Below are 16,510 nucleotides of genomic sequence, written 5' to 3'. Positions count from 1 at the left end.
AAATCATCATTTAAAAAACACATTTTATATTTACTCAATTTAACTTGTATAATATAACATATATAATAGGAATCTGATATATCTGCTTTTTTGTTTGTTCTTTTAATTTGTTACTTAATAACAATAAGTATCTGATTAACAAAAATGATCAACTAACAGACAAGAATGAGTTTGTGTATAGTTTATAACTAGCTAGCATTAGTAGCATTAGCACTTCAGAAATAATAATAATAATAATAATAATAATAATAATAATAGTGACCAAAATGTTGTTTCTGAAGCCTCAAAGATTGTCATTATTATTGATACACAATCTATTACCAAATGCAAGAATGCTAACTGCTGAATTTAAAAGGCTGACAATTAGGGAACCGGTTATTTAAACCTAGAGACCAGTTCCTAAATGGTTTCTAGCATTAGCTGGGAAATCAAACCCCAAATTAAACAAACCTAGGGACTGCTCAGTGACCACCTGACGATGGGGAAAAGTGTGTATTCTGCACACTTTTGGAGAGTGGTTGCTGGAGATTGCTAGCAGTTGCTAGCTTGAAATTGGTTGCAAAGTTAAATATACAGTGCTGCACTCAAAATCTCTTTGGAACTGATCAGATCATTAGCAGGTTTTTGTATTTACTAGCAGTTTGCATGGAAGATGCCCATTTGACCGCAAACACTAGCAAACTGCTCATCCAGTGGTAATGGAAGTGTAAGAAGTAGGACCCAAACCAGAAGCACAGAGTGTTTGGCCTTAAAGTAAAAACAGCGTCTTTTGAAATGTGTTGGTTACTGTGATACAGAACAACATTTACTTAGAAGGCCAATGTTCTCAGTTTGCGGTTTATGTCACACTTTCTCGAGTTTCATTACCGATTGAAGAGCAAATGGCAAGTGTTTGCAGACAAGTTGGAGACTTTCATCCAAATAACAGGCAACTGCAGCAATCTACATCAGCCTCTTTGCAACTGATATCACCTGGTGACAGCCAGCAACCACTTGCCAATCAGTCAGGGACAACATCATTTATCCTGCTAAATGAGCTGTCTCTTCATTTCAAAGACTGTGATGTTGTGAGTAGTTGTAGGGAAACAGTTATTTCAACGGTAGCTTGTGTGAGTTGTGTGGTTTATGGGATGGTAATCCCACAAACCACACATGATTAAGTTGAATTATACACTGTAAAGTAACAAAAATGCCTGGAGTTCACAGTGAGTGGACTGTTCCACAAAATGATTTGTTGATTAAAAATGAAGCGCTTTATTTGCGTGGTCGATGTGCAGTGGTGTTTTGTAATATTGTTTGACACACATTTTCATGGGAATTTGAATGAATTCAAAGTTTTGTTTTTTTGATTACACTCTAAAGAATATTTTATGATCGCCACCACTCTTTCTGTCACAGGAGCAGCAAGCTCTGTAGTTTAATACGAGATAATAATTTGATGTAATCCCAACAGTAATGAGAGCAGTACATGGGGTGCAGACTGTATATTAAGGTCATGTTTGCCCAGGGGAGGAACCAGTGCTCTTAGCTCGGAGCAGGCATAGAGCATGATGGGATGCTATATTAAGAAGCTGCTAAAATAACTGCTAACATAACTGTGCATCAGAAAGGGTGTCTGAGACAAAAAGATCAATGCTGCCTTCTTCCATCAACGAGCCCAGAAAAAATGCAAATAAACAACTAGAGCAATGGTAGGTGTGTTGTAGGGTTAACTATGACCGCAAAGCAATTTCACCAAAATCCTCTTGGGTCAATGTAAATGGTTTATAATGATAAGTGGGACATGTTAAAGTGCAAATTCATTAATTCAGTATAATACTTCCTTTTAGGTTGGGGGAGTTACCTCTGGCTCTTGGTACTGACATTTAATGCACTTAATGGCTTAATTTATAAAATGTACGTTAACATGTTGCAACAATAAAAAATGTAAAAGGGCTGCATTAACACACAGACAGCAAAAAACCACCACTTTTACCCAGAAGACAGATTTCAAGGACCGCTACTTGTATTTTTATATTTTACTTTTATTTTCAGTCTCTGTTTTGGTTTAGGCACTAAAGCTGTTGGTTAGAAACATATCCTCACCTCAGCACCTGGGTCGGCTGATTTGCTGAAACAGGTCACCATCACATTAAAGGACAATATGTTGTAGAGTTGCGCATGCATGCAGTGCATCAATTCTTCTAACTGCGAGGAAGAGGAGGAGGTAACTCTTATTTAAAAAAAGAAAAGGAGTCAAATTGTATGAGAAAATGATCCTACTGCTCACTTTATTTGTGACCTCAATAAACACTTTCCTGATGAGTTTATGGCCTCAATATTTTCAAGTCATTTTGAATACATGTTTATTTTGTCAATTTTATACACGTTTGTCACGTCACTACCACACTGAGCACGCAGTGTCCCTCAGTTTCCTGAAGCATATGTCCAGAGTTTCAAAGCTCACCTTGAGGTTTCACAAACAGGACTTTCTTTCAGTCTGTGTTCAATAAACATCACTTTAAAATATGAACACTTCATGAATGACAGTTTAACAGTAGCAGCAACACAGCCTGTAATCCATACAGTTTGCAACCACTGAAGATAATGATATGAATGAAAGGCCCAAAGGTCCAGGTGCTTCTCTTTTAGATCCTAATGTCCCTCAACAATTACCAATGTTGTTCATGCAAAAAGCACAAAAATCCCAGTGCACATATCCAAGAGATGCTCAGATCAATTTGATTTATTGGCTCAGTTCTATAGTTTTTGTGGCTTAAAGATTGGTCTCTGTATTGTTTGGTGAATTTAAAAGTATTTAAAGGACTGCTGCTCCGTTCTCCTGTCTGTACTGCTTCCTATCCCTTATGTTAATGCCACTTTATTATAATCACAGTAACAGTAATTTTATTTTTCAGCAGTTGAAATGATAAGCTTGTTGGGTGAAGGCAACCCCATTATATTACAATGCAAGGCTTCTGTAGTTGAAATGATAAACTTTAGGGGTGCAAGTTCCCTAAAATAAAAAAAATAACAAACACGGGCTTTTCCAACTACTGCGGTTCTGATGTCCACTTTTCCCACGTGAGTCATGTGCCTGAAAAAAATGTTTTCTAAATTGTGATTACTTCTGATTGAATATTTTGACACCCATCTGCGTGCATCGCCCCCTCCCTGCCTTAATGTTGCATGCATAGGTGGTCCAAAGCAAGAACGAGACGCTCTGACCTTTCATGTCACACATATACCTTGATGTTCTCTACATTACAACAATAAACAAAATACACCAACGATATTGAATTTTCACTGAACTCCAGTTCTGGGTTTCTTTTTAACCGTGTTAACTCCACTGGACTACATCATGTGCATTTTTCCAATTTGCTTGTTTCACGTGCTTGTATCATGACCTTACTTTCTTTTTATAAGGCACCAACGGGACTATGTGACTGGTGCAGCAAACACATGAGCACCTAAGCTATCCACGCGTGTACGTAACTAAAACAAGCTGCGTGATATTTATTGCTGCTTTTCTTTCATTCTTGGCTGCCTTCCGGTAAATTTCCTGTTAAGTATCAAACAGCTTCTAAAGTAAAAAGATATTTGGATACTGGCGGTGGCACTACTGCAGTCTTGCCATTTTCCTCATCAGTGCTCGTGCTGCTGGTCCAATATTCAGTCCAATACTGCAGCCTTTTTGGCAGGGAGCGCGCCTCCAAATTTACCCTCCCGCTGCGCTCGCTCCACGTACCTTAAAAAACGCGTGCACGGCTGAAGGTCACTTAAACACAAAAGGCTTTCAGCGCTGCGGTCCAATATAGCGCATGCGCGCTGCCGGAGGACTGCTTCACAGACCGCAATATGGCGAGAATGCCTGGCAGCGGAGACACGGAGCAGGAGCAGATGAGCTGCCCCGAGAGGAGCAGGGATGAGGAGGAGGAGGAGGAGGAAGATGAAGATGAGATCCAGGAGGTCCAGATCACCGGGGAGGAGGAGGACGAGGAGTCCGACAGAGATGGAGTGGAGTGGGAGTCAGGGAGCACAGTGCTGGACTCCAGCGGTTCCGCCGCGCAGACACAAGCGGTCGTTATGCGGAGTATGGACCGAAGGGAGGAGGAGGAGGGGGAGGCGGACCCACTCGGCGGCAGCATCCCCTCCGGGCGTGAGTATCACCCGGAGGGAGAACTTCAGCGGTCAGAGCGAAACAAGCTGAGCGAGAACACTCGCCTGGCCACCAGGTACGCCGTGAGGATCTTCAGGGAGTACCTCAGCGAGAAAGCCCAAAGTCCAGACTTTGAAACTCTGGACAAGGATGCGCTCTGCGCTGTGCTGCGCTCCTTTTACGCCGAGGCGCGCTCCAAAAGTGGACAGCTGTACAGCAAGTCCTCCCTCATCAGCATCCGGAGCTCTCTCAATCGGTACCTGAACGAGCCGCCCTACTGCCGCACCTTGGACCTCACCAAGGACCCAGAGCTGCGCAGCGCCAACCTGACCCTGGCCGCGGTCATACGGAGGCTGGAGGAGCAGGGTGCCGGTCCGGTGGTGCAGAAACAAGCCATCACGCGCTCGGACCTGCGGAAACTGTACGAGTCCTCTGTGTTCAACACCGACACCCCGTTTGGGCTTCTGAACAAAGTCTGGTTTGAGACCTGCATGTATTTCTGCACCAGGGGAAGAGAGAACCAGCGGGAGCTGGAGGAGGACTCGTTCGGTCTGGCCGTGGACGAGGACGGAAGAAAGTTTGTGTATTTTAAAGCTCTCGGACCATATCACAAGTCCCGCTCCGCCGCCTGGACCAAGAAGCGCCCGGACGCAGACGAGGACACGCTGCCGCGCATGTACGAGACAGGCACGGAGCAGTGTCCGTACGCCAGCTTCGTCCGGTACGTGTCCAAACGGAACCCGCTGTGCAGGGCGTTCTTCCAGCGGCCCCGGGACCACTGCTGCGCGAGCGACGTGACGTGGTACGAGAACAAAGCCATCGGGAAGAACCTGTTGGGCACGAGAATGCAGATGTTGTCGCGCGCTGCCAAGCTCTCGAAAACCTACACCAACCACTGCATCGGTGCCGTCTCCATAGCAACCCTCAACAGCATCGTGGGGGCCGCGGGCTTCAAGCCCTCGACGACGCTTTACGTTGCCTCGGAAACGGTCAATGGTCACGCGCAGTCCCACCTCCAGCTCGTGATCCCGTACCTGCGCAGGGTCAGCGACGCTGCGGATCTGAATCAGCAGCAAAGCACAGAAGCAGAGACGTCGAACACATCGCCTACATCAGCAGCAGCAGCAGCAGCGAGGAGGGAGAGCAACGAGGACGACCCGGGAGCTCCCTCTGCCAAGAAGCGCTGTGTGCGACCCGGGACGCGCGCCGAGTCGCCCGCGGAGCCGAATGAGAGAGAGTCGGTGCCTGCCACAGCCACGGAGTCCCGTCTCGCACAGTCCGGCGCCCGGTCCCCTGTGCCCACAGAGGTAACCCGGAACATGTTGATCCGTTTTCATCTGTTGGAGCTTCAAGCCTCCTGTGTTAAACCCGACAGCCAGTCAGTCCCGTACCGATGTGACGCCCATCTTTAGGATGAGAGTTAGGAGCGCAATAAAATATTAAACTAGTAAGTGTTTAGGGTGGGCTGTAATCTATGAACAACTTTATTTGAACTGCTTTATTAGGGGGTTAAAGTAAAATTAAAATAAACAGACGCTCAGGAAAAGCATACCTATTCGAGTAGGCTACTTTAGTAAGCACTCTGACTTTATTTCTCTTCTCGGGCAAATACAACTTGATGTCTTTAAGAAGTACATCAGTATCAGGGTGAACTTCTTGTTACAGGGACATTTGGGATCAGATCAGCCTAATAAATACAGAAATAAATAAAACTGTTGCAAAGTGTTAAAAAAAATACAGATGCCTAACCATTACACCCTTCATTTACAAAGCAATTCATCACTTTTGTGTTATTTTCACGTCTTCTAATCTTGAACATGTCATAAAATATCTGTAATCATGTAGTTTACTTCATTGGTGCCACTTAGTGTGAACATCGATGCACATGAAGACCTACAAACACTAATCTGGAAGCCTAATTAAGCATTCAGTTCTTTAGATCTAGGTTGTAATTGGATACCAAAACATTACAATTGTGCTCAGTTTTTCAGTGAAATAATGAAAGTAGAATTTTAAAGTACGCTAAGCTTAAAGTCCTATACCAGAGTTTACAAACATATAAAAACATTTGCACAACATCAGCTCTAGTGCTTGGTACGAGGGAAAAATAATTACTTTGTAGTCACAAATGTTTATCACTGAGGGCTGCACAGAAATATGTACATGTATTTGTCTGTGAAGCTTCTCAGTCATCCAGGTCATCGTAGTCTAAGGAGCTTGGAAAGAAAAGCGTCTGGACTTGTTTAAGTTGCTTGAAGACGTTTCACCTCTCATCCGAGAAGCTTCTTCAGTTCTAGGGTCAAATGGTGGAGAGTCCCAGATTTAAGCCCCGTGGGAGTGTCCCCCCCCCCAAGATGTACATGTATTTGTTTGTTTTTAAATCAGTAGTAAGTGGGTAAAAAATTATCTGATTGTACATTTTTATATATTTTTGTTACATAAGTTGCTCTGACGTAAACATAATACAGAATTACAGAATCTCACCCTGTAGGAAATTGTGTTGTCCATGTGGCCCAATCCTGTGAGGAGAAGCAGGGATTTGTCTCTGGGAGTGTCCCTCTGTTGCCAAGGGTAACTATACCTGCTGATGAATTTATCCACCATGCATTAGTGCCATAGCTGCAGGGTACAGACTGCTTGTTCGGCAGTCACAACACACACACACGCACACACACGCACACACACACACACATATGGATTATATAGATGTGATAATCTGTACCTGCTATACATCCTGTGAGGGCCTGTGTCTCAGCTGTCTGTTTGTTTTTGCCCTTTTTGGTGCTTACTCTGATATTTACTCATATGTAATTTGATGTACGTGTACATACAAGCAAAGAATTAAGTTTAATGTTAAAATTATGAATTAGACAGTTCAACTGTTTGCGCTCTCTGAGGTTAAAAAATTAAGGCGAGGGAGACGAGCCAGGAATGTGAAAGGTCAGAGTCACAGCAGAAATCCCTTAATGGCACCGAGTCATTAGGAGGAGCTCGGAGTAGAGAGACTCGTCCTCCACATTAAAAACTACCAGCTGAGGTGTTTTGGGGATTTGACTAAGATGCCTCTTGGATGCCGTCTAGATGAGGTATTTCCTGTATGCTCTTCTGTAAGGAGACCCTGGGAAAGCCCCAGAACGGGCCAGAGAAGAGTTTGTCTGCTGTCTGGCTTGGAAACACCTCAGTGTCCTCTTCAGAGAGCTGGAAGCACTGGCAGGAAGAGGAAGGTCTGCTTATCTCTGCTTAAACCGCTGCTTACACTCTTGCGTTGCTTTTTTCTTTAGCAGTACCGGTTGTTGATTACTTAGCAAGTTAATCCCTTACATATTCATCTGTAGCCCTTATTATAGAATTGTTCCATATTATCATAATATATAGCCAGTAACAGCAAATGCTCAGGGCATATCCTCACTGCAGACGATTCACATTTATTTAGTGTTCAGTGTAGTTGAACTGACATGAACACAATCATTTGGAGCAGAACAGGTTTGAAAAGAGCAGTTGGAACAGAATTAAAGGAAACGGCGGATCAGTCTAGAAGAGCAGAGTGAAAGCCCAGAGGACGTGTGTTCCCAGCCTGTCAGGCACTGGCCTCCTACCAGGCCGCAAATTGTTCCTTTCAGAGCTTAATGATTTGTTTCGTGCCAGACACCTGGCACTATAACGTAGCCTACAAGGCAATCAGGAATAGCTCTGACCGAGTCGTATCTGTGAGCCTGACAGGATGTCCTTGTGTTTCTTAGCTTCCTGTCAGGCTCCTGGCATTACCTGACAGTCCCAAGTCTGCCTGGCAGGAACTGTTCTAAGTAATCAGCTCTTCTGTAAAACTGTTCAGATCAGGTTTGCCAGCCTGCTTGCAGGTTTTTATACAAACATCGATGAGACCCAGTTTGGCTTCAAGCACAAAACATCTTTCAGGAGCTGCAGATAGATGCATTTATTATGGAGCATAACTTCACATCAAGGAGAAGAACATGACAACACGCAGAGATTTCTCTAGTTTAACCTGCAGCAACCAGCTGTTCACATAAAGGTTGAGGGTGCTGCACTTAGGGTTGCAGAGGTGGTTGTGCAGTTCACCTTGTTGGAAGGTACCTGTCTCCAGCCTGTCCAGCTCGGTCTGCAGAGAGAGGTTTGCAAATAATTGCTGCATAATTTATAAACACAGATTGCCAACATGTTGCAATCAGTCACATTTACTCTGCAAGCGGTCGCAAGTTATTACATAAGTCGTGGGTGGCAATGAAAATGAGTGGGCTGAAGGGGACAAATCTCCCCTCTTTGCTATATTTGCCTGCCTCTCCTCAATCATTTTTGTCAACAGTTTGATTTATCACAGATTGCATGTAAATGAAAACTTGATCCAAACTGATAGCAGGCTGCCTTGTTGCTGTCTTGACACCCAAATTCCTTCTGAAGATGGCAACTGACTGCGAGTGGTCGCATCACCAAATGTATTGTTGTTTAAACACACACACAGCAGTTCCATGACTTGGTGATAATTATGTTCCAATGTATTAACTTTAAAGATAACCTATGTCCATGGATGTGGAGATATTCATGGCTATATTTTATCTTGTTTTTCATATACTGGCACCACCATCACTACAGCGTGTATTTGTGTCCCAGGACAGACGTAGCAGCGGCAGCTGCAGCAGCATGTCGAGTCAGAAGCTGGCTTCTTGGTCTCCAGTGTCTCCCCTGTGTACCACGGGAATCCCAGCACCAGCTCAGCTCACCAAAACCAACGCACCAGTCCACATTGATGTAGGAGGACACATGTACACCAGCAGCCTGCCCACACTCACCAGGTACCCCGAATCAAGGTGAGGCACACATCCAAGTTTTTAAACTGCATTCCCCCCATTAAAATACACAGAATGGCTGGTGGACGTATGAGTAAACCTAACACTGTAATCCACCTCAACACCTCAATATCAAAAGCTCTTAATCAACAAATTAGTTCAACATTACTGATTATTTTTGAATATCTGCTACCTTAATTATCAAATTTCAATGCAAACGGATTATTTTTCCCTATGACTCAGGAAACCGAATTTTAGTATATCGAGTTGGTTTTAATGGCTTCTCTGCATAGCAAACTATAGAAAGAGTTTGCTTTTCAGTTATTTGTTCAGAAAGTTTAAATCTGTGAATAGTTTAAGAAGCAGAGGTATAATACTTCCTGCTTCATGGGGAAAAGGTGGTCCGCTGTCTACAAATGAATGAAAATACAGAAATCTCAGCTCTTCAAACAGCGAAGATTTGATTAAAAAGAGCCTCATAATCTCTGTCACTGTACACTGTTACAATAAACTTGATCATCTTTGAACTTACTTTTTAAAATTAACTTAGCATTTACCATTCAGTGAGCTAGGAAATGATTTAGCTGCAACATGTACATTTTAATTTAGCCATAGGCGCTGAGTGTAGAAACCTGTTTCCTTCTCTTTGGGGCAGAATCGGGCGTCTGTTCGACGGCACAGAGCCCATCGTGTTGGACAGTCTAAAGCAGCACTACTTCATCGATCGGGACGGGGACATGTTCCGCTACATACTCAACTTCCTGCGAACCTCCAAGCTCCTCCTGCCTGATGACTTCAAAGTGAGTGCCTGATCAGGTACTTCCACAGTTCACCGCTGCTGCGGGACCTAAAGCAGGAAAACAAATGTCAAAAGAAAGACTTTAACCCCTGTCACGGTCTAGTGACACATGAGCCTGTCACTTACAGTACCTGAGACTTCTTTGAGTGACTCTATTGTCCTTTTCTGTATTTTCTGTCATATTCTCTCAAACATCAGAGCATAGAGTCATAAAAATGCGATAGATAGATAAACTGCAGTAAAATAAATGAGTATTTGTGGTATTTGTTCCATTACTCTAGGAAGGCAACATGTTATGGCAGCAAAATAACCCCAGATCTCAAAACTGATTCATGCATGGAAACAAAAAGGATTTATAGTAACAGTGGCTTAATATTTGCATCAGGGAAATTACCTGTTATCAACATTGTGTGACTTCAGGCGAGAATGAGGTCGCAAGTCAGTGCCAAAGACACATTCATTCTCTTCATTAATTCTTCATCACAGTTATGACAACCCAAACAGAAACTGCCTGCAGCCAGTGTGTGTAAACTTTTTCATTGGCTTGTAGCAGCTTTCAAATGAATCAGAAGGTTTTGTATGTGATTTGTTTATAGAATAAATGAAAATGAGAGTCTTCCTTCCTCTGAGAGGCACTCGACTAAAACCTTTCCATTAGTGTGTTAGCAGCAGAGCAGCTGCTACCAAGGTTTTAGTACACCATTAGTACTAAAGTACTGAACGAGCCGTTTATATGTGTTAATGCATTTTTTAAACTTTGTTTTTTGCAAGAAAATGTGGAGTTTTTTGCATTTTTTGGGTGGGTGTTGTGTACTCATCTGCATGTGTGCATATTTGTGTGCATTGTGTGTGTTCTTTTGGCCTGTATAAGTCTGCACTTATGCTTCTGAGAGTGTTTTCTTGTTTCTGCTGTGTGTGTGTTTGCAGGAGTACTCCCTGCTCTACGAAGAGGCTACTTTCTTCCAGCTGGCACCTCTAAAGACTGAGCTGGAGCGCTGGAGGGCTGAGCAAGAGCGCCGGGACGTTTCTCGTGACTGTGAGTGTGTCGTGGTCCACGTGACGCCGGAGCTCGGTGAGAGGATCAGTGTGAGTGCATCCCGGGCACTGATGGAGGAGCTTTTCCCTGAGGTGACTGATATCGTCTACAGTTCTATGAACGCCAGCTGGAACCAGGATCCCACACACGTGCTCCGCTTCCCGCTCAACGGCTACTGCCACCTCACCTCAGTTCAGGTACATAACATCCTCTGAGCCACACTGGTTTATATTCTCTCAACATGTCAGATGCTGGAGTGAGACCATTAAGTGCTTTTTAAAAGGCCAGCTATATTGAAACCACATGGCAGCAACTCAAAGCATTTAGGTATGTAGACACAGTCAAGACAGCCTGCAGAAGTTCACAGAGTATCAGAACATGGCGTGGTTGCTCAGAGTATTCCAGAAACTGCTTATCTTCTGCGATTTTCCAACCATGGTTTACATGGAACGGTTGGAAAAGTCAAAAAATATCCAGTTTTTTGAGCCAAAATGCCTTGTTAATACCAGAGGTTTGATGAGAATGACCGCAGCTGACAGGAAGAAAACAGGGACTCGAATAACAGCTTGTTACAACCAAAGTATGCAGGAGAGTATTTCTGAATGCACAACATGTCAGACCTCGAAGCAGATGGGCTACAGCAGCAAGAGCCCACAGCTGCTACTGTCAGCTAAAAACAGGAAACTGGTGGTACAGCTCACCTAGTTTAGACAATAGAAGACTGAAAAAACATCGCCTGCTCTGATGAGCCTTGATTTCTGCTGCAATGTCAGATGGAAGGGTCATAATTTGACGTAATCAACATGAAAGCTTATATTCATCCTGTCATAGGCTGTTTATACACCACAGCGTCTGGAGTGTTGCTTCTGAACATGTCCATCCTTCATAAAGATGGACATGTTACACGGGACCTGGAATTTAGAAGTTCACCGTCCAGCCACCCAGTGCGAGAGAGTCAAGCTAAACAGCTACCGCTGTGACCGATAGCTGTGTTCAATACACCGTCTCAAGCTGCAGTTTAACTAAAGGAGTCAAGATGATATCTGGGACTCTAAAATGTACCGTCGCCTGTTATCTGTCAGCTCCGTCTTTGGCAGATGCCACCCTTCCACCTTCCATCAAAGCCTGATGGGAGATGTGTTTTTATGTGATGTTAGCATACTCTGTGAATGCTGACAGTCGGTTTGTAACAGCGCTGTGTTGAGGCGGGTGACACATTTCATCACCTGAAGTTCTGATTGCCTTTGTCTCCTGGGGGAGATCTCAGTAAGACAGACCAGCAGCACAGAGAGCAGAAGCCTCCAGAGGGCAAACTGAGATAATGTCACCATGTTCACCTCAGGAGGAAAGGCTCAGAGAGGGGAACTAATGGACTACTTCTGAAGTGTTTGTGTTTCAGGCCAGATAGGCTGATGGGTTTTTCTGAGACAAGATGGAGAGTGACCCTGGGTCCTGGGGCTTACGTGTTGTTAGCAACATATTTAAACACAAACACAAAGAAGTGCAGAGAATAACCGTAAATCAGAAAGACACACAGATTTGGCTGCTTGCTTTCCACACAAAAACATCTGTTTTGTTTCAAATACTCTTTCTAAAGAAAATGCAATGATTTGACCATTTCATAATAAGTCAGGGGGAAAAAAGAACAAAAACAGAGCACAGAAATTAAGTGTTTACGGGAGGTTTATAAAATAAAGTTAGCCATCATGACTGACCTGAAAACAGTTGGATTGAGGTACTTCATATGGTATGGTAAAGGCCTAACAATAATAGAGCAAAAACCCTAACAATCAGATGACCCCGTATGAGCAAGCGCTTGGTGACACTGGGAAGGACGAACTTCTGTGGAACAACCATGCTCAGGGAGGGGCAGCCATCTCCAGAAACTGGGTTGGGTGTATTGAAGAGAGCCAGAGTTTAAAAACAATTAATAATTAAATGCAGTGTTGGTTATAAACGCATAGAGAGTAAATCCAAACTGGGAGTTGGTACTACAGGAAAGAAGGATTTTAAATTCAATTCTGGATTTACCATTGTGTAAAGAATAGTGGCTCCAGCACAGAGCCCTGTGGAACGCCATAATTAGCCTTAGTGTGTGAAGAAGACTCCCCATTTACATGAACTAATCTGAGTTTATTAGATATTATTCAAACCCCTGTAGAGCTGTACTGTTAATACTACTAGTGTGTTCTGATATCTACAGTAAATTACTGTGATTATCATAATTAGGGTTGAAGCACTAATTAATAGCTGAACTTCACCCCAGCCTGCAGAAAAGGTTTCTTCCACAGGAATGTGTCTTTCTGTGGCAGCAAGCATCTGTAATCCAGTGGGCTATTTATCCCTTTTTACCTACTTTTCCACATAGAGACTTGATACTTTGATTAAATACTGACTATATGTACAATATCTAACGAGCTGCCCAAGGAAATCAGGTCAGATAAGTTGAAGGCAGCTTACACTGCCTCTTAAACCATACTTTACTGCAGAGGCTTCAATTTCAGAGTCTATTTCTAAACTGTTTAAATGCCATTATGTATTGGGAGTGGTTATTATGTGCTCCAGTGCGTAAGTGTAGTATTCATACTAGGGGGTATTTGGTAAAGGTGAGATAAAGTTATTGGTATGCATGATGGTGAAGATTAGTGGTTTTTAATGCATGCACTTCGCAGGTTCAACTCTTGAGGTGTGGTGAACACCCAGGTGGAAACGCCATCAAATGCTGAACAAGTCCCACCTTTCTTCAGTATACCTGACTCCAGCGAGACATTAGAGATCATGTCTAAATGTTTTGTTCTGGATCTTCTCGTTATGCCTCATTCTTGTGTTGCTGTTATTTGGTTTATGTCTGACTACAGGTGCTGGAACGGCTACAGCAAAAAGGTTTCTTTATCACAGGGTCTTGTGGCGGCGGAGTGGATTCCTCCCTGTTTAGTGAATACGTTCTGCGAAGGGAGATCCAAGGCAGACGCCCCCTGATCCTCAAAGCAATAAAACAGGAACTCCTGCATTAAATTCAGAAGACCTGATTGCACATCTGTTCTGTGCAAATGCGTGGACAGTTTGTCACATGACACAGACTCCCTCACTCTAAAGCAAAAATGTGAGTGAAACAAAGCGAGACGTGCGAAATGTGGTCTAATCTTCAAATGTGAAACGTAAGGTAGTACCTGAATTAAAAGACAACACAGCCATCATTCGCCAATTTATTTCATCACATTGATGCAAGATTCTATATTTTTTCCTTCCTGCGATTCCCAAAATTGTCCACATTAACTTTAAAGTCAGATAGTCTATGTCACACTACCAGAGTATAAACAGCGTGGCAAATCCAGCCATTACAGTAAATAAAGATTTTTCAAAAAATAAATGTTTTTAATAACTTGTGATGAGATAAAAACACGTAAGAGGTTTTTTTTAGATTTGTTGGAGATCAAAAACTAGAATCTCGTCTTTAAAGGTATTCAGATCCTCAACTCTGTGCTTTGTAAATGCGTCTTTGGCAGCAGTGACAGCCCCAGGTCTTCCCGTCTGGTCTTCTCGAGCTTAGATTGGATGAAAGCATCAGTTCTGTAGTCCTACACACGCGTGTGTTGTATGTCTGAGAGCTTACCAATGCTCATTTTCTCCTTTAACACACACATATCTAATCATGTCAAATCTGTACACAAACATTTGCATTTCAGATGTGAGTCAGTGGCCCACAGATCATCAGAAACTATATTTTCCACAGGTGATGCTGGTTTCTGTGCTTTCAACATATCCACAGTTGCATTGAACATACAGTGTGTAAATATGAAGGCATGAGCCTTGCCTGCATGAACCTTTACATTGATATTTAATACTTGCGAAGGCCATCAGTTACTTTTACCTGATGCAAGCGTGACAGGTTTATTTTTGGTACAGCAAAAAAAAAAAAAAAAGAAGAAAGAAACATGTAACAAACCGAGCTTTTCAGTTATTTTTTTAAGCCTTAATTTCATTTATGGCATGCTACATTTTTACTGTAGAAGCACAATTTTTCTCCTCATGCTTTGAGAACTTACAAGACTCTACAAAAAACAAATGAATGTATTTTGTATTTGGTTTTTCAAATGTGTTTTAAGGGACAAGGAATCAATCCCACATTGTACATTCACATGTCATCTTTTGTTCTGCATAATTACTGTAAGATAATTTTATGAATGAAGAACTGAGGCTCTTTAAAAGGCTAAATGCACAAATCTGTCATGAATTTTATTTTGAAAAAGCAAAGCTTTGATTCTTCATTTGTAAGTGGCATCGTGCACTTTGAACAGTTCAGACATTTGGAAAATGTGCTTGTCTGACATTAAGAGGACAGAGATCGACCTCATATTCATGTAAAAAGCTGAGCAAACATTAAATAGAAAATCTCCTGCCACGGTTACCTAACATGAGTAGCCATCAATCAGATCACAACAAGAAAACAAAGGAGCATATTTTCCAAAATGTTGAACTAATCATGTAAAAATATTAGGAAAACTTTTTTGATGCTGCTTTTTGGCACTTTCATGATGACACTGGAGCACACAGAGGCTTTACGTCAAACAGTTACAACAACAATTATGTAAGAAACCACAAAATGCTTGAGAGGAACTGATTCAATAAAAGACATTTGCCACATTACATGTTACTCTTTATTACCTGCTGTGCTTTAACAGTGTCTGATGTTGGGATGTTAAGTTCAGCTAAACCAGAGTTTGCATTTTACATTTAACTGAACCCAACACTGCATGTAAATGACATCCTTAAACATTCGTCCACAGCTATAATCACCGCGTCTCCATAATCGACTGCAGTGTTGATCTGTCAGTTAGCCCAGAGCTGTGGTCAGGGGCACAGCTGCTCCGCTGCTTGATCCATTAATCTCAGTCAATGCTTTTGTGATCGAGTTTATGGTCTCCGTCTTTTAAATCTTAAAGACCTATTTATTGCACCACTTTGTTCACTTTCTCAGTTATGGTCTCGTTAGCATCATAATGGAGATGAGTCGACCGTGGCCAAGGTGACACTCACGTGTTAAAATTCATCTTTATAAAGAGTCTATTGTTGACTTACTGCGGAGGCTGCAGTTAAATATTGACAAGTCATTAGCTAATGAACATTATCTAGTGTGTTTCTGAGTCTAATGGAGATTCTGTTTGACAAAAACAATGTTGTATTCAGTGACTGAGCATATAAAGTCATTAGGAGAGAGTAAATAGTCAGAAATGATTTTCCAGGAAAGCTCAGATTTTTGGCATTTGACTTAATTTTCTGAAGTTTTGTAAGACTAGAAATGTCAGGTTTGTGGGCGTTTCCAGCAGGCGGGTGTTTCTTCATACTATCTGAAAACATCTTGCTAAGGTTATTTAAGATTCTTCCCTGGCCAATGGTGTGGATGCAAGCGACAGGCCAGAACTGTACCGCATCACAGACTTCAACTACTTTGGCTCAGCATGCTATGCTTAATTACAGCAATGAGCTATCAGACTGACAGCATCATGCCAACAGCCCATATTACAAATCAAGTCTTTAAGTAATTGTAGCACTGTCCAGCTACACTTACCCTCAGATGGGTAATCAAGCAGTCACACAGCTGATCACCTACTCAAGTAAACTCAGGGTTTCCCAGTTTAGTCAAGTTCATGGGCAGGTATCCTGACCGTAGACCGTATATTTTATAAACTATGAGAAAAATCATATCATGGTCTCACAACTTGCAGCGAAGAAGG

General features: G+C 42.6%; 1 protein-coding gene across 2 annotated transcripts; it reads left to right on the top strand.

The window, feature by feature from the left end:
- Positions 1 to 3,869: 3,869 nt before the first annotated feature.
- LOC134643206 (uncharacterized) lies at positions 3,870 to 15,410 on the top strand. Of its 2 annotated transcripts, none has more exons than XM_063495481.1 (5): positions 3,870 to 5,445; positions 8,765 to 8,946; positions 9,596 to 9,740; positions 10,667 to 10,972; positions 13,634 to 15,410. In XM_063495481.1, exons 1-5 carry the CDS (start codon positions 3,880 to 3,882, stop codon positions 13,787 to 13,789), a joined length of 2,355 nt encoding a protein of 784 aa, XP_063351551.1. In that variant the 5' UTR covers positions 3,870 to 3,879; the 3' UTR covers positions 13,790 to 15,410. The 2 variants fall into 2 exon arrangements, with proteins under 2 accessions (XP_063351551.1, XP_063351550.1); XM_063495480.1 differs by having other exon boundaries at positions 8,765 to 8,961.
- Positions 15,411 to 16,510: the final 1,100 nt, after the last annotated feature.

This window comes from Pelmatolapia mariae, linkage group LG15, assembly GCF_036321145.2.
Source record: "Pelmatolapia mariae isolate MD_Pm_ZW linkage group LG15, Pm_UMD_F_2, whole genome shotgun sequence".
In the NCBI taxonomy this organism is placed as follows: domain Eukaryota; kingdom Metazoa; phylum Chordata; class Actinopteri; order Cichliformes; family Cichlidae; genus Pelmatolapia; species Pelmatolapia mariae.
The sequence above is the reverse complement of the archived record's forward strand: the minus strand, read 5'-3'. Positions and strand labels throughout refer to the sequence as shown.

Coding starts and splice junctions, on each gene's coding strand:
- LOC134643206 (XM_063495480.1), top strand. CDS start 3,880: ATGAGCTGCCCCGAGAGGAGCAGGGATGAGGAGGAGGAGGAGGAGGAA. Junction 8,962..9,595: donor ACCAGGTACCCCGAATCAAG/GTGAGGCACACA, acceptor TCTTTGGGGCAG/AATCGGGCGTCTGTTCGACG. Junction 9,741..10,666: donor TCCTGCCTGATGACTTCAAA/GTGAGTGCCTGA, acceptor GTGTGTTTGCAG/GAGTACTCCCTGCTCTACGA.